This window comes from Engystomops pustulosus, chromosome 5 (genome assembly GCF_040894005.1).
Source record: "Engystomops pustulosus chromosome 5, aEngPut4.maternal, whole genome shotgun sequence".
In the NCBI taxonomy this organism is placed as follows: Eukaryota; Metazoa; Chordata; class Amphibia; order Anura; family Leptodactylidae; genus Engystomops; species Engystomops pustulosus.
The window spans coordinates 200,016,425-200,041,385 of NC_092415.1; the positions used below are offsets into that span (position 1 = coordinate 200,016,425).

The following is a 24,961-nucleotide window of genomic DNA, read 5'->3' on the forward strand; positions in this document are numbered from 1 at the left end:
TTCAGTCAATGACGCTGCTTTATAGGGGCTCAATCAGACGGGATTATATTCCCAAGAAATAAAATGCTTCCAAGGACAATTTTACAAATTTTTAACCACATGATTCACATGTGACCCAAAGGGCACATTTATCAAACAGTGGCACCAAGTGCCAAACCCCAGCGGGCATCAGCGCTGCGCTGCCAGGGCACTGGTCTGACCTGCCATAGGGTAGCACCATATCCGCCTGCGCCTGAACGGGTGCAGGATATATGCAGAGCACAGGCGCATTACAGGAAGGCCCGCCCACTGCAGGCCTGGCACCGCCCCTTCCCCGCCCAGGTGTACAAGCTGTGATAAATCCCACCTATCTATCTCAGACTGGCCGCCATGATAATAAAAAGCTCACCGCTAGGGGGGGGGACACCTTTATAAATAACATTGTAACTAATAAATAGACACAGGAGAACTCCTCCTTTCTGGGTAGTAAATGGGTCACAGCTTTATTTTTTTCACCATACCCGTAAACATGAACATAAGGCACTTGAATGAGTGCACCAGAAATCACTAGCTCAGCCACTGTATACCAGCTCCACTCCCAGCTGGAAAGTCGGCCAGCTGAGCATCAGCATCTTCAATGTTCTCTTTCCACCAGCTGTGACTCAATAAAGAATTACAACAGTATGAAAAACAGATGTATAGGGAGGGAGGGAGGGCAGCACTGCTTCTGCATGATGAAGCCGGAAGTGCCACTTAAATACCCCTAACGTACCGCAACTATGAGGGGGCAATGCGATGACGTCACAAAACAGGGGTCACCATTAAAGTGTCAAAACACCCTCTTCGGAGATTAACCCTTGATGACCTAACCATAAAGCCACCAGTCTAGGGGCACCTTCCCTACTTGGTCAGGCGTTCCCCACTATCTTTATCTATCTCGTATCTTCCTACCAATGCATTGGGGTTAATTAGATTTTGAGGGGGCATTTATCACTGGTTGAACACCTGAAAACAGGGGTACAAGGCGTAATTTAGTTGCAATTCCCGGAACAGAGATGGGAATAGCTTCTCCTCTTCCCTCTATGCCGGCTGTCGGGAGGGGGGGGGGGGGGGGGGGGTTGCTGGGCCGTGCAGTGAGCCGGCACAGGGTGTTTCTGCCCCACGCCTGCACACTGCCTATAGCTTGCGCCCATTCAGGGTCAGGCTAGGGTGCAAGATCACGTCAGGTCAGACCTGGTTTGTACCATAAAACCGTGAAAAAGTAAAAAATTTAATTTTTAAGTCCTCACCCAGAGAACAAAGTAAGTTATTTGTACCTCCTGCAAAAAAAAAAAAAAAAACGAGCCCCCATAAAGTTACATTAACCAGAGATTCAAAGAGTTTTGGCAGGTGGAAGAAAATCAATATCTTCATTAACTGTGAATAAATGTCATGTCATCAACTCTAGGTCTAATTAACCTAAAACATTCCATGACATCAAGTCCGAAGATCGACCCCTTCCCCCCTGGACACTGTGAAGTTTTTGACTTGAAGCCCAGTGGAAAAGTTGCTTCAGTGGAATTGATAAAGTTTCACAATTTCAGGGATGAACCTCAACACGCGGCCTACGACTCTCCGGGAAAACTGCCAGCAGGTAAGAGGGAGGGCCAGACTACAAGCTACTTGTTTGTAGTCTGTTACCATGGACACTGATGATTGTGCATATAAGCTGCAAACATAGAAGTCAAAGTTTCAAGACTAAATTTTGTTCCCCATTAATCTATTAGACCCCCTCAGTTCGGGTATGAAATGTCCTTTCTAGAATTCCCTTTTTTAATGTGAAATATCATATGTTTGCCTATAAAAAAAAAAAGTCTCCTCGTTCAGTCTCCAAATTCACTTCACATTGAGCGGAAAAAAAGTCATATTTACCTGAGAAGAGTCAAGTTTAGAGGCTGCAGGGGGAGATTGCTTCATCTACATTTCTATAGCACCTAGAAACATACTGCTGGTGTCATTATACAGATAAGAATCTCCTCTTTCAGATCACACCATCTACAGAATTAGGAACACAAGCAGTTTAATACATAGTTGCAATGGTGAGTTCTTTTTAAGATCCTGTTTCGGTTTATTTATTTAACTGCCAGAATTTCTGCTTTATTCGCTCCAGAACCATAAGCCTAATGGGATCTGAAAGAGGAGATGCTTATCTTTAATATGACACCAGCGAAATGTTTCTAGGTGCTATAAAATGAAGATAGAGGAATCTGAAGTAATCCTCCCCCTGCAGTTTCTAAACTTGACTCATCTCAGGCAAAATATGACTCTTCTCTGCTCATTGTCACATGACTTTGGAGATTTTTTTTATAGGTAAACGAGTGAGATTTCACATAAGAGAGGGAAATCTAAAAAGGACGTTTATTCTCCTACTTGAGGGGTAAAATCTGGTGACAGGTTCCCTTTAATTTAGCAACATAGTTGCTATAAAATGTTGCCAAAAGTTTCCCGACCCTCAAAGGAGGCCTCTCCAACAATACTCCAAACATAACTATTTCTTTTTTACTGAAACAGCCTCACACCTGACCACAGGTTTTGCAGTTTGGCTCCGTTAAAGTGAATGGCGCTAGGCTGTAATACCGCACACAACCTGGCGATAGGGGGTGTCGCTGTTGCAACTTCTTTGTGGACATTTTCCACATATTTGTAAATTTTCCAGAACCAAGAGAAAACTTGAGATGTGTCTTTTTTATTGCGACCAGGGACGGATCGGGACACAATTAAAGGAAATATTCGCCTCCTGTTTGAGAACGCGGTGAGGAAGCGGTTAATGGCGCACAGGAGGATCGGATGCCTCTTGTCAGGTACAAGGTCTTGTGTCTCATTCATCATGTAGTCAGCGGCAGGACCTCATCTGTTATATGGTTATAATGGGGCTCATTTGCTAAGGGTCCGAATGCCGCACTTTCGCTGGGTTTCCCGAATATTTCCGGATTTTGGCGCACGGGATCGGATTGTGGCGCATCGGCACCAGATTCACGTGACAGAAATGGGGGGCGTGGTCGTCTGACAACCCGACGGATTCGGAAAAACCGCGGAATTTTAAAAAATATTTGTGTCGCAAGATCAAGCACTCACATGCACCGGGGAGAAGCAGGTGAACTCCGGCGGACCTCGGCGCAGCAGCGACACCTGCTGGATATCGGGCGCATGACCCTAGTGAATCCCGGCAGACCCCAATCCTGGTCGGACAACGCGCCGGGGGATCGCGACTGGACCGGGTAAGTAAATGTGCCCCAATGTGTGTAAGTGAGTGCACCATGACATATGCAGCAGAGCGAGGGGAGGGTGACCAGGATAGACTGATATAACATACATGGGGTGTGCAATGCATCTGCCCCCAGCCAGTGATGCCCCATTGCCCCATGTTCCCAGACTGAGGCTGTGTTACAGGGGCTTCCCACCTCTAGGATGGGCCGTCATCTGGCACGGTCTAAAATAATCCGATCGCGTGCGCCAAAATCCCGGGGCAATTCGGCGCAAAACAGAAATATTCGGGAAACCTGACGAAAGTGCGGCGTTCGGACCCTTAGTAAATGAGCCCCAATGGGTCAGACTGCAGTTCCCTGAACGACCAGTTGGGTAGAGGGGGCTCCGTTGTGCCTGGAAAACATATCAGGGGCTTTATTGTGGAATTGGATGGAGTAAAGAGCGAACTAGTAAAGAATAGACCACGTCCTGCAAAAAACAAGCCCCCCTGTAAGTATAACGTGTGGTGAGACATAAATAACATGCACCCAATCAGGAGATATTTCTTCTGTTCTGGAGGACTCAAGTCTAGAGGGGGAGGGGTAATCCCAGGTAATCACCCCCGGATCACATGGGACCGCCCCTTTATGATCAGGATGGTTTTGGTCCTTATGGGTCAGGTATAGGCAGAGCTCCGGCTCGGTACCAGATACTTTGTTGTATCCTCAGGGGGACTCGACTCCAGTTTGGTTGCTGCAACTTTGCGCAAGTTGATGAAGGAAAACAACCTGCCTTACCCCCTGCAGACATTTGCAATCGGAATGGAGGATAGTCCGGATCTACAGGCGGCGAGAAAGGTAACACGAGATGTACCTGATGTCACACAGCACGAATAATACCGTATAATAAGTGTAATATACATTATTCACATAGAATCTCCCTACATGTCCCACATAATACCGCCATATACCTCCCACATAATACCGTCATACACCTCCCACATAATACCGCCATACACCTCCCATATAATACCGTCATACACCTCCCATATAATACCGTCATACACCTCCCACATATCCTCATACACCTCCCACATAATACCGTCATACACCTCCCACATAATACCGTCATACACCTCCCACATAATACCGTCATACACCTCCCATATAATACCGTCATACACCTCCCACATAATACCGCCATATACCTCCCACATAATACCACCATACACCTCCCACATAATACCGTCATACACCTCCCACATAATACCGTCATACACCTCCCACATAATACCGCCATACACCTCCCACATAATACCGCCATACACCTCCCACATAATACCGCCATACACCTCCCAGATAATACAGCCATACACCTCCCACATAATACCGCCATACACCTCCCACATAATACCGTCATACACCTCCCACATAACACCGTCATACACCTCCCAGATAATACAGCCATACACCTCCCAGATAATACCGTCATACACCTCCCACATAATACCGTCATACACCTCCCACATAATACCGCCATACACCTCCCATATAATACCGTCATACACCTCCCAGATAATACAGCCATACACCTCCCACATAATACCGTCATACACCTCCCACATAATACCGCCATACACCTCCCACATAATACCGCCATACACCTCCCACATAATACCGCCATACACCTCCCACATAATACCGCCATACACCTCCCACATAATACCGCCATACACCTCCCACATAATACCGCCATACACCTCCCACATAATACCGTCATACACCTCCCACATAATACCGCCATACACCTCCCACATAATACCGCCATACACCTCCCACATAATACCGCCATACACCTCCCACATAATACCACCATATACCTCCCACATAATACCACCATACACCTCCCACATAATACCTCTAATTACATGCGTCATAATGCTGCCATGCACCTCCCCTATTATTCAGCTATATACATCCATATGATACTACCATATATGTCTAAAGTAATACCATTATATAAGCTCCACAAAATTCCTCCATATATGTCCCATATAATACCTCCAAATACATGTCCCACTTAATACCGCCATAGATGTGTCCCATATAATACCGTCATATATACACTCACCGGCCACTTTATTAGGTCCACCATGCTAGTAACGGGTTGGACCCCCTTTTGCCTTCAGAACTGCCTCAATTCTTCGTGGCATAGATACAACAAGGTGCTGGAAGCTCCTCAGAGATTTTGGTCCATATTGACATGATGGCATCACACAGTTGCCGCAGATTTGTCGGCTGCACATCCATGATGCGAATCTCCCGTTCCACCACATCCCAAAGATGCTCTATTGGATTGAGATCTGGTGACTGTGGAGGCCATTTGTGTCCAGTGACCTCATTGTCATGTTCAAGAAACCAGTCTGAGATGATTCCAGCTTTATGACATGGCGCATTATCCTGCTGAAAGTAGCCATCAGATGTTACAGGGTACATTGTGCTCATAAAGGGATGGACATGGTCAGCAACAATACTCAGGTAGGCTGTGGCGTTGTACCAAGGGGCCCAAAGACACCATGACACCACCACCACCAGCCTGAGCCGCTGATACAAGGCAGGATGGATCCATGACACCACCACCACCAGCCTGACCCGCTGATACAAGGCAGGATGGATCCATGACACCACCACCACCAGCCTGAGCCGCTGATACAAGGCAGGATGGATCCATGGCACCACCACCAGCCTGAGCCGCTGATACAAGGCAGGATGGATCCATGACACCACCACCACCAGCCTGACCCGCTGATACAAGGCAGGATGGATCCATGACACCACCACCACCAGCCTGACCCGCTGATACAAGGCAGGATGGATCCATGACACCACCACCACCAGCCTGAGCCGCTGATACAAGGCAGGATGGATCCATGACACCACCACCACCAGCCTGACCCGCTGATACAAGGCAGGATGGATCCATGACACCACCACCACCAGCCTGAGCCGCTGATACAAGGCAGGATGGATCCATGACACCACCACCACCAGCCTGACCCGCTGATACAAGGCAGGATGGATCCATGCTTTCATGTTGTTGACGCCAAATTCTGACCCTACCATCCGAATGTCGCAGCAGAAATCGAGACTCATCAGACCAGGCAACGTTTTTCCAATCTTCTACTGTCCAATTTCGATGAGCTTGTGCAAATTGTAGCCTCAGTTTCCTGTTCTTAGCTGAAAGGAGTGGCACCCGGTGTGGTCTTCTGCTGCTGTAGCCCATCTGCCTCAGAGTTGGACGTACTGTGCGTTCAGAGATGCTCTTCTGCCTACCTTGGTTGTAACGGGTGGCGATTTGAGTCACTGTTGCCTTTCTATCAGCTCGAACCAGTCTGCCCATTCTCCTCTGACCTCTGGCATCAACAAGGCATTTCCGCCCACAGAACTGCCGCTCACTGTATGTTTTTTCTTTTTCGGACCATTCTCTGTAAACCCTAGAGATGGTTGTGCGTGAAAATCCCAGTAGATCAGCAGTTTCTGAAATACTCAGACCAGCCCTTCTGGCACCAACAACCATGCCACGTTCAAAGGCCACAAATCACCTTTCTTCCCCATACTGATGCTCGGTGTGAACTGCAGGAGATTGTCTTGACCATGTCTACATGCCTAAATGCACTGAGTTGCTGCCATGTGATTGGCTGATTAGAAATTAAGTGTTAACGAGCAGTTGGACAGGTGTACCTAATAAAGTGGCCGGTGAGTGTATATATATATATATATATATATATGTGTCCTACATAATACCAGCGCCATATATACATCCCACATAATACTGCTATTGAGTTACCACAAGAACATAATAAGAAAGTCCCTCTGGCGGGGAGCCTGGTGCCACCCGCCGGCTCCTCGTAATATTCCCCTGCGAGGGATCCCTTGGTACTGCCAGGAATAGTCTTCACATTCTGCAAAACAAGATGTCACCAGAGATTATACTGAGATGATAAAGTGCTGCAGGTGCAATGTGCCGGGGCCTAACAGGTATCAGGGAGCTTCGGTCCAGGAGGAAAGTGGTCCTGATGCTGAGGCACAGAGATAGCAAACCACCAGCATCAGGGGTGATATCTGATTGTAAGTCATTTCCTGGTGTACAGTTATTACAGATGGCAGGGTGATTGTTACATGGCTGTGCCGTACTATATATAAATACAGATGGCAGGGCGATTGTTATATGGCTATGCTGTACTATATATAAATACAGATGGCAGGGCGATTGTTATACGGCTATGCCATACTATATCTATATATATATAAACTCCAAGGAACCTATTCTACCTATTTATTATATATATATATATATATACAGATGGCAGGACGATTGTTACATGGCTGTGCTGTACTTTAACTATATATATATATATACAGACGGCAGGGCGATTGTTACATGGCTGTGCCGCACTATATATATATATACACATGCCGCTCTTTATCACCATTGCAGGTCGCTGATCACATCGGCAGTGAACACTATGAGATCATTTTTACTGCTGAAGAGGGGATCCAGGCGGTGGATGAGGTCGTCTTCTCCCTAGAAACCTACGACATCACAACCGTCAGAGCGTCTGTAGGTAAGAATTACAGAGCTTTACTCTACTCTCCAGCTCTGAAAATCCCCTTTAATAGTGACTATTTGTCAGTAAATGTCAAATCAGAAATACAAACTGGTTTGTCTGGTGGAGGTGGAGATCCTTCTACCCTCGATTTGACCACTGCCACTTCCTGTTCTGTAGAGATCACTTCTTAGTAGGCAATCCATTATCATCATAGACAGACAGGAAGCCTCTACATACAGATAACACAGGATCCCACCATTCCCAATAGGTGATTTCACAGCTCAGCTTCTCCCCCTCCCTGTACATTGACCTCTGAACAGGTCACAGAGCACAGAGCCCACAACAGTCTCCTCCAGAATACTGGTTACTATGGTTCATGTGATCTCTGTAAAGAAATTCTCTCAATGGTGACCCCTTAGGTGTAGAGTGACCCCTTAGCTGTAGAGTGACCCCTTAGCTGTAGAGTGACCCCTTAGCTGTAGAGTGACCCCTTAGCTGTAGAGTGACCCCTTAGCTGTAGTATGACCCCTTAGCTGTAGAGTGACCCCTTAGGTGTAGTATGACCCCTTAGCTGTAGAGTAACCCCTTAGCTGTAGTATGACCCTTAGCTGCGGGTTGTCCCCTTAGCTGTAGAGTGATCCCTTAGCTGTAGTATGACCCTTAGCTGCGGAGTGTCCCCTTAGCTGTAGAGTGATCCCATGGCTATATAGTGTCCCCTTAGCTGTAGAGTGACCCCTTAGCTGTAGAGTGACCCCTTAGCTGTAGTATGACCCCTTAGGTGTAGTGTGACCCCTTAGCTGTAGAGTGACCCTTTAGCTGTACAGTGACCCCTTAGCTGTACAGTGACCCCTTAGCTGTACAGTGACCCCTTAGCTGTAGAGTGACCCTTTAGCTGTAGAGTGACCCTTTAGCTGCAGAATGACCCCTTAGCTGTAGAGTGACCCCTTAGCTGTAGAGTGACCCCTTAGCTGTAGAGTGACCCTTTAGCTGCAGAGTGACCCCTTAGCTGCAGAGTGACCCTTTAGCTGTAGACTGACCCTTTAGCTGTAGAGTGACCCTTTAGCTGTCGAGTGACCCCTTAGCTGTAGACTGACCCCTTAGCTGTAGACTGACCCCTTAGCTGTAGACTGACCCTTTAGCTGTAGAGTGACCCCTTAGCGGTAGACTGACCCCTTAGCTGTAGAATGACCCCTTACCTGCAGAGTGACCCCTTAGCTGTAGACTGACCCCTTAGCTGTAGACTGACCCCTTAGCTGTAGAGTGACCCCTTACCTGCAGAGTGACCCCTTAGCTGTAGACTGACCCCTTAGCTGTAGACTGACCCCTTAGCTGTAGAGTGACCCCTTAGCGGTAGACTGACCCCTTAGCTGTAGAATGACCCCTTACCTGCAGAGTGACCCCTTAGCTGTAGACTGACCCCTTAGCTGTAGACTGACCCCTTAGCTGTAGACTGACCCCTTAGCTGTAGACTGACCCCTTAGCTGTAGACTGACCCTTTAGCTGTAGAGTGACCCCTTAGCCGTAGACTGACCCCTTAGCCGTAGAGTGACCCCTTACCTGCAGAGTGACCCCTTAGCTGTAGACTGACCCCTTAGCTGTAGACTGACCCCTTAGCTGTAGACTGACCCCTTAGCTGTAGACTGACCCCTTAGCTGTAGACTGACCCTTTAGCTGTAGACTGACCCTTTAGCTGTAGAGTGATCCCTTAGCTGTAGAGTGACTCCTTAGCTGTAGAGTGACCCCTTAGCTGTAGAGTGACTCCTTAGCGGTAGACTGACCCCTTAGCTGTAGAGTGACCCCTTAGCTGTAGAGTGACTCCTTAGCTGTAGAGTGACCCCTTATCTGCAGAGTGACCCCTTATCTGCAGAGTGACCCCTTAGCTGTAGAGTGTCCCCTTAGCTGTAGAGTGACCCCTTAGCTGTAGAGTGTCCCCTTAGCTGTAGAGTGTCCCCTTAGCTGTAGAGTGTCCCCTTAGCTGTAGAGTGTCCCCTTAGCTGTAGAGTGACCCCTTAGCTGTAGAGTGACCCCTTAGCTGTAGTGTGACCCTTTAGCTGTAGAATGACCCCTTAGCTGTAGAGTGACTCCTTAGCAGTAGAATGACCCCTTAGCTGTAGTGTGACCCCTTAGCTGTAGTGTGACCCCTTAGCTGTAGAGTGTCCCCTTAGCTGTAGAGTGACCCCTTAGCTGTAGAGTGACCCCTTAGCTGTAGAGTGACCCCTTAGCTGTAGTGTGACCCTTTAGCTGTAGAGTGACCCCTTAGCTGTAGAGTGACTCCTTAGCTGTAGAGTGACCCCTTAGCTGTAGGTTTGGGTCTTTCCTCTCCTTCTGTTCTTCAGACTATACAAAGAACATTATTTCATCCTTCTTAAGAAATCAAGGACCCGCGACTTACAAACCAAATCTTTAGCTTTTGCTTCCAAACATCTTTTTGATTTCATCTTTGAAAAACTAAAAATATTCTCCCAGTGACCCCCTGGGGGGTGAGCACCAACACAGAACATCCAAATACGTCTCATACTTTTATCTCCGCTTTATACTATTTTGCTTTGATAAAGATCTGGGGCCAAAATCACGAAAAAAAAAGTGGAAACATTTATATACATTGAGGTTCTGGGTTCTTTCATGTGGAGATCAGTCAGTGAGGTGCAGGACGTGTACGTGCAGGGGTGCAAAGAATACGACTACAATGACAGCGCCCCAATAATACACAGGGGCAAAATGATACTACCGTATTGTATCCAAAATGATACTAAAATCTTTCAGTTCCAAAATAATGCCACCATATAGTGCCCAAATAATACTATCACACAGAGCCCTACTAAAACTAACATACAGCGCCGAGAGGGTACAACGTAGAGCCACAAAAATGATAAGGGGTGTAGAGGGTCTCAGTTATGAGGAAAGATTAAAACAACTAGATTTATTTAGTCTGGAAAAGAGATGACTACGAGGGGACATGATTAATGTATAGAAAATATATGAATGGTCCATACAAAAAATATGGGGGAAAGTCGTTCCAGATTGAATCAAATCAGAAGACGAGGGGGCACTGTCTCCATCTGGAGAAAACAAGGTTTAATCACCGGAGGTGACAAGGCTTATTTACTGTGAGAACTGCCAATCTGTACAATAGCCAAGCTCAGGAGCAGAGCACAGCAGGGAGACAAGAGAGATCAGGACCACTTTCAGGACCGAAGCTCCCTGATACCTGTTAGGCCCCGGCACATGGCACCTGCAGCAGTTTATCACCTCAGTATAATCTCTGGTGACATCTTGTTTTGCAGAATGTGAAGGGCTGGTATCCACAACAAGGAGAGGAGAGATATCAGGAGCAGAGCACAGCAGGAAGAGGAGAGAGATCAGGAGAAGAGAACAGCAAGGAGAGGAGATGGCTCAGGAGCAGAGGACAGCAGGGAGAGGAGAGAGAGATCAGGAGCAGAGCACCGCAGGAAGAGGAGAGAGATCAGGAGCAGAGCACAGCAGGGAGAGGAGGGTGATCAGGAACAGAGCACAGCAGGGAGAGGAGAGAGCTCAGAAGAAGAGCACAGCAGGAAGAGGGGAGAGCTCAGGGGCAGAGCACAACAGGGAGAGGAGAGAGCTCAAAAGAAGAGCACAGCAGGAAGAGGGGAGAGCTCAGGGGCAGAGCACAACAGGGAGAGGAGAGAGCTCAAAAGAAGAGCACAGCAGGAAGAGGGGAGAGCTCAGGGGCAGAGCACAACAGGGAGAGGAGAGAGATCAGGAGCAGAGCACAGCAGGGAGAGGAGAGAGATCAGGAGTAGAGCACAGCTGTGAGAGAAAAGAGATCAGGAGCAGAGCACAGCAGGGAGAGGAGAGAGATCAGGAGCAGAGCACAGCAGGGAGAGGAGAGAGATCAGGAGCAGAGCACAGCAGGGAGAGGAGAGAGATCAGGAGCAGAGCACAGCAGGGAGAGGAGAGAGCTCAGGAGCAGAGCACAGCAGAGAGAGGAGAGAGCTCAGGAGCAGAGCACAGCAGGGAGAGGAGAGAGCTCAGGAGCAGAGGACAGCAGGGAGAGGAGAGAGCTTCAAGAATGGCCTAGATGCCTTTTTACAGCAATATAACATTATTGGTTACATTATTGTATATAATTGTTACATACCTTCTTCATCTTATCCCTTCCCTTCCTTGGTTACACTTGATGGACTTGTGTCTTTTCTCAAACGTATAAACTTTGTAACTAAATACTAATTAAATGTATTTTTCAGGGATGTATTTGATTTCCAAATACATCAGAAAGAATTCAGACAGTGTGGTGATATTTTCTGGCGAAGGCTCTGATGAGCTCACCCAGGGCTACATCTACTTCCACAAGGTGAGGATTCTTCCTGGCCATTTCAGTCAGGTGACTTCATGAGATCCCAGCCAATCAGATTCTAGCTCCAGATTTTTTGAAAAAAATAAAGCTAAAACTTGATTGGTTGGGCGTAGTTTAAAGTTTCGGGATTCGGTTACTAAACTGGACTAGTAAGGATTTGTAAAAGAACACCCCATCCAGGGTCCTCCTGCAGCAGGGTGTTGTGGGTAAATGGGGGTATTATAAACAACAAAATTTGACAATTGGTTGCCACTAGGGGGTAGAGTTTCATCCATGTAGAGGTAACTATCCATGTGTATATGCTAACACCCCTCAACAACACTTTCCAAAAAAATCTGACTTTTTGCCAGATAATAAAGTTGATTTTATGGGGATGTGAGGGAAACAATTTTTAGCTAAAAGAAAGGAGGCATTTAGTTAATGTGAACCTGCCTCTAGCTGTACTTGTGAAAAATCTGGTGACAGGTTCCCTTTAGGGCCCCTAAGGCTCCTGGACAAGGGTACGCCACATCTGGTTACACCTAAGGACAGACCATCAATGTTAAGTCCTGCAGAATTTTGCCAAAATTTCATCAATGTGTAACAAATATCCTTTGATGATCACATGACGAAGAGAACTAGTATTCATAATCACATATACTGTTATCCTCAAAATGGTATCGCCTGATTTCTTCACTCTTCTTCTAGTGAAAGATTAGGAATTATTCCCCAAAGTCTGAGATCTGAGCCTTCAGAAGGTGATGATTTAGATTTCTCAGCTAACGAATCATTGATACATTGGGGCTCATTTACTAAGGGTCCGAATCGCGCACTTTTGTCAGGTTTCCCGACGATTTCCGATTTGCCCTGAATTGGCCCGGGATTTTGGCGCACACGATCGGATTGTGGTGCATCGGCGCCGGCTTTCACGAGACAGAAATTGGGAGGCGTGGCCGACGGACAACCCGATGGATTCGGAAAAACTGCAGAATTTAAAAAAGAATTTGTGTCGCAAGATCAGCACTTACATACACTGGGAAGAAGAAGGTGAACTCCGGCGGACCTCGGTGCAGCAGTGACACCTGCTGGATATCGGGTGCAGAACCCGAATCCACGTCGGACAAGGCACCGCGGGATTGCGACTGGACCGGGTAAGTAAATGTGCCCCAATGTGGGCTCTTCTCCTCTCTATTGGGTCTATACACAGAGGAGGTGAAGCTTGAGGAGCAGCCGTGACCTCACACCCAGGAGATCGGAGAAGGTCCTAGTAGATGTTCCGAGATCCTAGAATAAGCTTCTAAATCCTTATATCTTCTCCTTACAGGCTCCTTCTCCTGAAGAGGCAAAAGAAGACAGCGAGCGCTTACTCCGAGAGCTGTACATGTTCGATGTTCTCCGTGCCGACAGGACAACAGCCGCACATGGGTGAGGAATTGCTAGAGAAGCAGCACCCCTGACACTGAGCTTCAGTGGACACTCACAATCAACTAGTGAAAGCAATTCCAAAAATTGTTGCTACAGTTCCCATATTAGCCCCAGCAGTGCCCCACAAATACCAGAAAGATCATATAAGCGGATCCAGTACAGTTCAATCCATCATTCACTTTCCCTTTTCTCCTCCATCTTGCTCAGAGCACCATGACAGCTCCTTCCAGCCACAACTTACAGGACATCTTGGGCCCCTGACTCTTCCCACCGCACTCTCTAACTAATCACTCATACTGCAAAGTGATTTATAGGGCGCTTATATAAGGATTATTATGATAGTGCCCCCTATATGATCCCTCAGTTATAGCGCCCCCCACCCCTCACGCAGTCTTCCTCTTAAATCCTTTCTTTTTGTCCCCTTAACCGCTCCTTACATGGTACCATCTCCCAATATGCCAATTCACTATAGGAGTGTTCTCCGTTGTAGAAATTGTATCCCAAAATAGTAGTAGTGTCCTCTTGTTGTGCCCCCAATACAGTTGTAGATCCTCAACACCAAGATAGTTCTGTGTGTGTACTTTGACTCCTTTAAGCAGAGTAGATGAGATGAGACTACTTTGTCTCCACCCTCTATAAGATTTGCCCCTCTATGTAGTACCTCAGTATGACCTGCAGAGGGAAGTGCAGGGATCAGCAGGAGGGAAGTGCAGGGATCAGCAGGAGGGAAGTGCAGGGATCAGCAGGAGGGAAGTGCAGGGATCAGCAGGAGGGAAGTGCAGGGATCAGCAGGAGGGAAGTGCAGGGATCAGCAGGAGGGAGGTGCAGGGATCAGCAGGAGGGAAGTGCAGGGATCAGCAGGAGGGAAGTGCAGGGATCAGCGGGAGGGAAGTGCAGGGATCAGCGGGAGGGAAGTGCAGGGATCAGCAGGAGGGAAGTGCAGGGATCAGCAGGAGGGAAGTGCAGGGATCAGCAGGAGGGAAGTGCAGGGATCAGCAGGAGGGAAGTGCAGGGATCAGCAGGAGGGAAGTGCAGGGATCAGCAGGAGGGAAGTGCAGGAATCAGCAGGAGGGAAGGGCAGGGATCAGCAGGAGGGAAGTGCAGGGATCAGCAGGAGGGAAGTGCAGGGATCAGCAGGGGGGAAGTGCAGGGATCAGCAGGAGGGAAGTGCAGGAATCAGCAGGAGGGAAGGGCAGGGATCAGCAGGAGGGAAGGGCAGGGATCAGCAGGAGGGAAGTGCAGGGATCAGCAGGAGGCAAGTGCAGGAATCAGCAGGGGGGAAGTGCAGGGATCAGCAGGAGGGAAGTGCAAAAATCAGCAGGACGATGCTGTTTCTTTAAGGAGAAATAACTGTTACATATCAGATACATAGAGGTGTCGTGTCACTTCATGTGGACTGAATCTATATGAGATATTTGCATATTGTAGATTTGCCGGTGATAACGATTATGAAGGTCGGGTATAAGCTCCATGTAACCTTCATTCAATAGTCTAAATTGTTTGTTTTATGTTAAAGACTTGAGCTGCGAGTGCCTTTCCTGGATCATCGCTTTACGGCGTATTACCTCTCCTTACCCCCTGACCTGCGGATGCCCAAGGTGCAGTATTCACCTTAATCTATACATTATACCTGCCTATATAGAGGGGCAGTACTGATCTTTCATGTATACATTGTATCTGCTGGTATAGAGGGGCAGTACTGATCTCTGATCTATACATTGTATCTGCTGGTATAGAGGGGCAGTACTGATCTCTGATCTATACATTGTACCTGCTGGTATAGAGGGGCAGTACTGATCTCTGATCTATACATTGTATCTGCAGGTATAGAGGGGCAGTACTGATCTCTGATCTATACATTGTACCTGCTGGTATAGAGGGGCAGTACTGATCTCTGATCTATACATTATACCTGCCTATATAGAGGGGCAGTACTGATCTCTGATCTATACATTGTACCTGCTGGTATAGAAGGGCAGTACTGATCTCTGATCTATACATTGTATCTGCTGGTATAGAGGGGCAGTGCTGATCTCTGATCTATACATTGTATCTGCTGGTATAGAGGGGCAGTACTGATCTCTGATCTATACATTGTATCTGCTGGTATAGAGGGACAGTACTGATCTCTGATCTATACATTGTATCTGCTGGTATAGAGGGGCAGTACTGATCTCTGATCTATACATTGTATCTGCTGGTATACAGGGGCAGTACTGATCTCTGATCTATACATTGTACCTGCTGGTATAGAGGGGCAGTACTGATCTCTGATCTATACATTGTATCTGCTGGTATAGAGGGGCAGTACTGATCTCTGATCTATACATTGTATCTGATGGTATAGAGGGGCAGTACTGATCTCTGATCTATACATTGTATCTGCTGGTATAGAGGGGCAGTACTGATCTCTGATCTATACATTGTATCTGCTGGTATAAAGGGGCAGCACTGATCTCTGATCTATACATTGTATCTGCTGGAATAGAGGGGCAGTACTGATCTCTGATCTATACATTGTATCTGCTGGTATAGAGGGGCAGTACTGATCTCTGATCTATACATTGTATCTGCTGGTATAGAGGGGCAGTACTGATCTCTGATCTATACATTGTATCTGCTGGTATACAGGGGCAGTACTGATCTCTGATCTATACATTGTATCTGCTGGTATAGAGGGGCAGTACTGATCTCTGATCTATACATTGTATCTGATGGTATAGAGGGGCAGTACTGATCTCTGATCTATACATTGTATCTGCTGGTATAGAGGGGCAGTACTGATCTCTGATCTATACATTGTATCTGCTGGTATAGAGGGGCAGTATTGATCTCTGATCTATACATTGTATCTGCTGGTATAGAGGGGCAGTACTGATCTCTGATCTATACATTGTATCTGCTGGTATAGAGGGGCAGTACTGATCTCTGATCTACACATTGTATCTGCTAGTATAGAGGGGCAGTACTGATCTCTGATCTATACATTGTACCTGCTGGTATAGAGGGGCAGTACTGATCTCTGATCTATACATTGTATCTGATGGTATAGAGGGGCAGTACTGATCTCTGATCTATACATTGTATCTGCTGGTATAGAGGGGCAGTACTGATCTCTGATCTATACATTGTACCTGCTGGTATAGAGGGGCAGTACTGATCTCTGATCTATACATTGTACCTGCTGGTATAAAGGGGCAGTGCTGATCTCTGATCTATACATTGTATCTGCTGGTATAGAGGGGCAGTACTGATCTCTGATCTATACATTGTATCTGATGGTATAGAGGGGCAGTACTGATCTCTGATCTATACATTGTATCTGCTGGTATAGAGGGGCAGTACTGATCTCTGATCTATACATTGTATCTGCTGGTATACAGGGGCAGTACTGATCTCTGATCTATACATTGTATCTGCTGGTATAGAGGGGCAGTACTGATCTCTGATCTATACATTGTATCTGCTAGTATAGAGGGGCAGTACTGATCTCTGATCTATACATTGTATCTGCTGGTATAAAGGGGCAGTGCTGATCTCTGATCTATACATTGTATCTGCTGGTATAGAGGGGCAGTGCTGATCTCTGATCTATACATTGTATCTGCTGGTATAGAGGGGCAGTACTGATCTTTGATCTATACATTGTATCTGATGGTATAGAGGGGCAGTACTGATCTCTGATCTATACATTGTATCTGCTGGTATAGAGGGGCAGTACTGATCTCTGATCTATACATTGTATCTGCTGGTATAAAGGGGCAGTGCTGATCTCTGATCTATACAATGTATCTGCTGGTATAGAGGGGCAGTACTGATCTCTGATCTATACATTGTATCTGCTGGTATAGAGGGGCAGTACTGATCTCTGATCTATACATTGTATCTGCTGGTATAGAGGGGAAGTACTGATCTCTGATCTATACATTGTATCTGCTGGTATAGATGGGCAGTACTGATCTCTGATCTATACATTGTATCTGCTGGTATAGAGGGGCAGTACTGATCTCTGATCTATACATTGTATCTGCTGGTATAGAGGGGCAGTACTGATCTCTGATCTATACATTGTATCTGCTGGTATAGAGGGGCAGTACTGATCTCTGATCTATACATTGTATCTGATGGTATAGAGGGGCAGTACTGATCTCTGATCTATACATTGTATCTGCTGGTATAGAGGGACAGTACTGATCTCTGATCTATACATTGTATCTGCTGGTATAGAGGGGCAGTGCTGATCTCTGATCTATACATTGTATCTGCTGGTATAGAGGGGCAGTACTGATCTCTGATCTATACATTGTACCTGCTGGTATAGAGGGCAGTACTGATCTCTGATCTATACATTGTACCTGCTGGTATAGAGGGGCAGTACTGATCTCTGATCTATACATTGTATCTGATGGTATAGAGGGGCAGTACTGATCTCTGATCTATACATTGTATCTGCTGGAATAGAGGGGCAGTACTGATCTCCGATCTATACATTGTATCTGCTGGTATAGAGGGGCAGTACTGATCTCTGATCTATACATTTTACCTGCCTATATAGAGGGGCAGTACTGATCTCTGATCTATACATTGTATCTGCTGGTATAGAGGGACAGTACTGATCTCTGATCTATACATTGTACCTGCCTATATAGAGGGGCAGTACTGATCTCTGATCTATACATTGTATCTGCTGGTATAGAGGGGCAGTACTGATCTCTGATCTATACATTGTACCTGCCTATATAGAGGGGCAGTACTGATCTCTGATCTATACATTGTATCTGCTGGTATAGAGGGACAGTACTGATCTCTGATCTATACATTGTATCTGCTGGTATAGAGGGGCAGTACTGATCTCTGATCTATACATTGTATCTGCTGGTATACAGGGGCAGTACTGATCTCTGATCTATACATTGTACCTGCTGGTATAGAGGGGCAGTACTGATCTCTGATCTATACATTGTATCTGCTGGTATAGAGGGGCAGTACTGATCTCTGATCTATACATTGTATCTGCTGGTATAAAGGGGCAGTGCTGATCTCTGATCTATACATTGTATCTGCTGGTATAGAGGGGCAGTGCTGATCTCTGATCTATACATTGTATCTGCTGGTATAGAGGGGCAGTACTGATCTCTGATCTATACATTGTATCTGATGGTATAGAGGGGCAGTACTGATCTCTGATCTATACATTGTATCTGCTGGTATAGAGGGGCAGTACTGATCTCTGATCTATACATTGTATCTGCTGGTATAAAGGGGCAGTGCTGATCTATGATCTATACATTGTATCTGCTGGTATAGAGGGGCAGTGCTGATCTCTGATCTATACATTGTATCTGCTGGTATAGAGGGGCAGTACTGATCTCTGATCTATACATTGTATTTGCTGGTATAGAGGGGCAGTACTGATCTCTGATCTATACAATGTATCTGCTGGTATAGAGGGGCAGTACTGATCTCTGATCTATACATTGTATCTGCTGGTATAGAGGGGCAGTACTGATCTCTGATCTATACATTGTATCTGCTGGTATAGAGGGGCAGTACTGATCTCTGATCTATACAATGTATCTGCTGGTATAGAGGGGCAGTACTGATCTCTGATCTATACATTGTATCTGATGGTATAGAGGGGCAGTACTGATCTCTGATCTATACATTGTATCTGCAGGTATAGAGGGGCAGTACTGATCTCTGATCTATACATTGTATCTGCTGGTATAGAGGGGCAGTACTGATCTCTGATCTATACATTGTATCTGCTGGTATAGAGGGGCAGTACTGATCTCTGATCTATACAATGTATCTGCTGGTATAGAGGGGCAGTACTGATCTCTGATCTATACATTGTATCTGATGGTATAGAGGGGCAGTACTGATCTCTGATCTATACATTGTATCTGCTGGTATAGAGGGACAGTACTGATCTCTGATCTATACATTGTATCTGCTGGTATAGAGGGGCAGTGCTGATCTCTGATCTATACATTGTATCTGCTGGTATAGAGGGGCAGTACTGATCTCTGATCTATACATTGTACCTGCTGGTATAGAGGGGCAGTGCTGATCTCTGATCTATACATTGTACCTGCCTATATAGAGGGGCAGTACTGATCTCTGATCTATACATTGTATCTGCTGGTATAGAGGGGCAGTACTGATCTCTGATCTATACAATGTATCTGCTGGTATAGAGGGGCAGTACTGATCTCTGATCTATACATTGTATCTGATGGTATAGAGGGGCAGTACTGATCTCTGATCTATACATTGTATCTGCTGGTATACAGGGGCAGTACTGATCTCTGATCTATACATTGTATCTGCTGGTATAGAGGGGCAGTGCTGATCTCTGATCTATACATTGTATCTGCAGGTATAGAGGGGCAGTACTGATCTCTGATCTATACATTGTACCTGCTGGTATAGAGGGGCAGTACTGATCTCTGATCTATACATTGTATCTGCTGGTATAGAGGGGCAGTACTGATCTCTGATCTATACATTGTATCTGCTGGTATAGAGGGGCAGTACTGATCTCTGATCTATACATTGTATCTGCTGGTATAGAGGGGCAGTACTGATCTCTGATCTATACATTGTATCTGCAGGTATAGAGGGGCGGTACTGATCTCTGATCTATACATTGTATCTGCTGGTATAGAGGGGCAGTACTGATCTCTGATCTATACATTGTATCTGCTGGTATAGAGGGGCAGTACTGATCTCTGATCTATACATTGTATCTGCTGGTATAGAGGGGCAGTACTGATCTCTGATCTATACATTGTATCTGATGGTATAGAGGGGCAGTACTGATCTCTGATCTATACATTGTATCTGATGGTATAGAGGGGCAGTACTGATCTCTGATCTATACATTGTATCTGCTGGTATAGAGGGGCAGTACTGATCTCTGATCTATACATTGTATCTGCTGGTATAGAGGGGCAGTACTGATCTCTGATCTATACATTGTATCTGCTGGTATAGAGGGGCAGTACTGATCTCTGATCTATACATTGTATCTGCTGGTATAGAGGGGCAGTACTGATCTCTGATCTATACATTGTACCTGCTGGTATAGAGGGGCAGTACTGATCTCTGATCTATACATTGTATCTGCTGGTATAGAGGGGCAGTACTGATCTCTGATCTATACATTGTATCTGCTGGTATAGAGGGGCAGTACTGATCTCTGATCTATACATTGTACCTGCTGGTATAGAGGGGCAGTACTGATCTCTGATCTATACATTGTACCTGCCTATATAGAGGGGCAGTACTGATCTCTGATCTATACATTGTATCTGCTGGTATAGAGGGGCAGTACTGATCTCTGATCTATACATTGTATCTGCTGGTATAGAGGGGCAGTGCTGATCTCTGATCTATACATTGTATCTGCTGGTATAGAGGGGCAGTACTGATCTCTGATCTATACATTGTATTTGCTGGTATAGAGGGGCAGTACTGATCTCTGATCTATACATTGTATCTGCTGGAATAGAGGGGCAGTACTGATCTCCGATCTATACATTGTATCTGCTGGTATAGAGGGGCAGTACTGATCTCTGATCTATACATTGTATCTGCTGGTATAGAGGGGCAGTACTGATCTCTGATCTATACATTGTACCTGCTGGTATAGAGGGGCAGTACTGATCTCTGATCTATACATTGTATCTGCTGGTATAGAGGGGCAGTACTGATCTCTGATCTATACATTGTGTCTGCAGGTATAGAGGGGCAGTACTGATCTCTGATCTATACATTGTATCTGCTGGTATAGAGGGGCAGTACTGATCTCTGATCTATACATTGTGTCTGCTGGTATACAGGGGCAGTACTGATCTCTGATCTATACATTGTATCTGCTGGTATAGAGGGGCAGTACTGATCTCTGATCTATACATTGTATCTGCTGGTATAGAGGGGCAGTACTGATCTCTGATCTATACATTGTATCTGCAGGTATAGAGGGGCAGTACTGATCTCTGATCTATACATTGTATCTGCTGGTATAGAGGGGCAGTACTGATCTCTGATCTATACATTGTATCTGCAGGTATAGAGGGGCAGTACTGATCTCTGATCTATACAATGTATCTGCTGGTATAGAGGGGCAGTACTGATCTCTGATCTATACATTGTATCTGCTGGTATAGAGGGGCAGTACTGATCTCTGATCTATACATTGTATCTGCTAGTATAGAGGGGCAGTACTGATCTCTGATCTATACATTGTATCTGATGGTATAGAGGGGCAGTACTGATCTCTGATCTATACATTGTATCTGCTGGTATAGAGGGGCAGTACTGATCTCTGATCTATACATTGTATCTGCTGGTATAGAGGGGCAGTACTGATCTCTGATCTATACATTGTATCTGCTGGTATAAAGGGGCAGTGCTGATCTCTGATCTATACATTGTATCTGCTGGTATAGAGGGGCAGTACTGATCTCTGATCTATACATTGTATCTGCTGGTATAGAGGGGCAGTACTGATCTCTGATCTATACATTGTATCTGCTGGTATAGAGGGGCAGTACTGATCTCTGATCTATACAATGTATCTGCTGGTATAGAGGGGCAGTACTGATCTCTGATCTATACATTGTATCTGCTGGTATAGAGGGGCAGTACTTATCTCTGATCTATACATTGTATCTGCTGGTATAGAGGGGCAGTACTGATCTCTGATCTATACATTGTATCTGCTGGTATACAGGGGCAGTACTGATCTCTGATCTATACATTGTACCTGCTGGTATAGAGGGGCAGTACTGATCTCTGATCTATACATTGTACCTGCTTGTATAGAGGGGCAGTACTGATCTCTGATCTATACATTGTATCTGCTGGTATAGAGGGGCAGTACTGATCTCTGATCTATACATTGTATCTGCTGGTATAGAGGGGCAGTACTGATCTCTGATCTATACAATGTATCTGATGGTATAGAGGGGCAGTACTGATCTCTGATCTATACATTGTATCTGCTGGTATAGAGGGGCAGCACTGATCTCTGATCTATACATTGTACCTGCTGGTATAGAGGGGCAGCACTGATCTCTGATCTATACATTGTATCTGCTGGTATACAGGGGCAGTACTGATCTCTGATCTATACATTGTATCTGCTGGTATCGAGGGGCAGTACTGATCTCTGATCTATACATTGTATCTGCTGGTATAGAGGGGCAGTACTGATCTCTGATCTATACATTGTACCTGCTGGTATAGAGGGGCAGCACTGATCTCTGATCTATACATTGTACCTGCTGGTATAGAGGGGCAGTACTGATCTCTGATCTATACATTGTATCTGCTGGTATAGAGGGGCAGTACTGATCTCTGATCTATACATTGTATCTGCAGGTATAGAGGGACAGTACTGATCTCTGATCTATACATTGTATCTGCAGGTATAGAGGGGCAGTACTGATCTCTGATCTATACATTGTATCTGCTGGTATAGAGGGGCAGTACTGATCTCTGATCTATACATTGTATCTGCTGGTATAGAGGGGCAGTACTGATCTCTGATCTATACATTGTATCTGCTGGTATAGAGGGGCAGTACTGATCTCTGATCTATACATTGTACCTGCTGGTATAGAGGGGCAGTACTGATCTCTGATCTATACATTGTATCTGCTGGTATAGAGGGGCAGTACTGATCTCTGATCTATACATTGTATCTGCAGGTATAGAGGGACAGTACTGATCTCTGATCTATACATTGTATCTGCAGGTATAGAGGGGCAGTACTGATCTCTGATCTATACATTGTATCTGCTGGTATAGAGGGGCAGTACTGATCTCTGATCTATACATTGTATCTGCTGGTATAGAGGGGCAGTACTGATCTCTGATCTATACATTGTATCTGCTGGTATAGAGGGGCAGTACTGATCTCTGATCTATACATTGTACCTGCTGGTATAGAGGGACAGTACTGATCTCTGATCTATACATTGTACCTGCTGGTATAGAGGGGCAGTACTGATCTCTGATCTATACATTATACCTGCCTATATAGAGGGGCAGTACTGATCTCTGATCTATACATTGTACCTGCTGGTATAGAGGGGCAGTACTGATCTCTGATCTATACATTGTATCTGCTGGTATAGAGGGGCAGTACTGATCTCTGATCTATACATTGTACCTGCTGGTATAGAGGGGCAGTACTGATCTCTGATCTATACATTGTACCTGCTGGTATAGAGGGGCAGTACTGATCTCTGATCTATACATTGTATCTGCTGGTATAGAGGGGCAGTACTGATCTCTGATCTATACATTGTACCTGCTGGTATAGAGGGGCAGTACTGATCTTTCATGTATACATTGTATCTGCTGGTATAGAGGGGAAGTACTCATCTCTGATCTATACATTGTATCTGCTGGTATAGAGGGGCAGTACTGATCTTTCATTTATACATTGTATCTGCTGGTATAGAGGGGCAGTACTGATCTTTCATGTATACATTGTATTTGCTGGTATAGAGGGGCAGTACTGATCTTTCATGTATACATTGTATTTGCTGGTATAGAGGGGCAGTACTGATCTCTGATCTATACATTGTATCTGCTGGTATAGAGGGGCAGTACTGATCTCTGATCTATACATTGTATCTGCTGGTATTGTCTTGTGACTCTGATTTATCCTGCACAGAACGGGGTTGAGAAATACCTCCTGAGAGAAGCCTTTGAGGACTCTGAGCTTATACCCAAAGACATTCTATGGAGACCCAAGGAGGCTTTTAGTGACGGACTGACGTCTATAAAGAAATCCTGGTTTTCCATTCTGCAAGACCATACAGAACAGCAGGTATGGGGGGGTTCCGAGGGTGAACATGTAAACAGGCCGCACAGGAGTCCAGAGGGCGGAGCTCTTCTTGGCCACCTATGTCTTTGGTTAATCTGGTGTAACATACAGTCATGGCCATAAGTTTTGAGAATGACACTAATCTTATATTGTCACATGATGTGTTGCCCTCTGGTTTGTCAGATGTTTATCACATACAGAAATACAAGTGTAATCATATTATGGGTAACAAAAGCTTTTATTGTCAGTGAGAAGGAGTTACTGCAGCGAGTCAGTATCTGCAGGACCTCTCCTTCTTCTTCAGGACCTCTGCAATTCTCCCTGGCAGCTCTCAATCACCTCCTGCACCAAATCCTGACTGATCGCCGTCCATTCCTGCACAATCACTGCTGTGTCTGTGTCTTGTTCCCGGAGCCATTTAGTTCTCACCTTTGCTTTATGGCAGGTGCTCCATCATGCTGGAGAAGGCATTGCTCATCACCATCTGCTCCTGGAGGGTTGGGAGAAGTGGCTCCTGGAGGACATTCTGGTCCCATTCTTTATTCATGGATGTGTTTTTAGGCAA

General features: G+C 45.8%; 1 protein-coding gene across 2 annotated transcripts in view; it reads left to right on the forward strand.

Moving 5' to 3' along the window:
* ASNS (asparagine synthetase (glutamine-hydrolyzing)) overlaps window positions 1–24,961 on the forward strand; it is a 63,223-nt gene that overhangs the window by 28,561 nt on the left and 9,701 nt on the right. For both annotated transcript variants that reach the window (XM_072154344.1, XM_072154345.1), the window contains exons 4-11: window positions 1,427–1,612; window positions 2,718–2,819; window positions 3,934–4,061; window positions 7,702–7,828; window positions 12,037–12,143; window positions 13,450–13,550; window positions 15,067–15,148; window positions 24,244–24,399. In XM_072154344.1, the coding sequence (XP_072010445.1) occupies window positions 1,427–1,612; window positions 2,718–2,819; window positions 3,934–4,061; window positions 7,702–7,828; window positions 12,037–12,143; window positions 13,450–13,550; window positions 15,067–15,148; window positions 24,244–24,399 (989 nt within the window). The remainder of the gene's footprint in view (window positions 1–1,426; window positions 1,613–2,717; window positions 2,820–3,933; window positions 4,062–7,701; window positions 7,829–12,036; window positions 12,144–13,449; window positions 13,551–15,066; window positions 15,149–24,243; window positions 24,400–24,961) is intronic.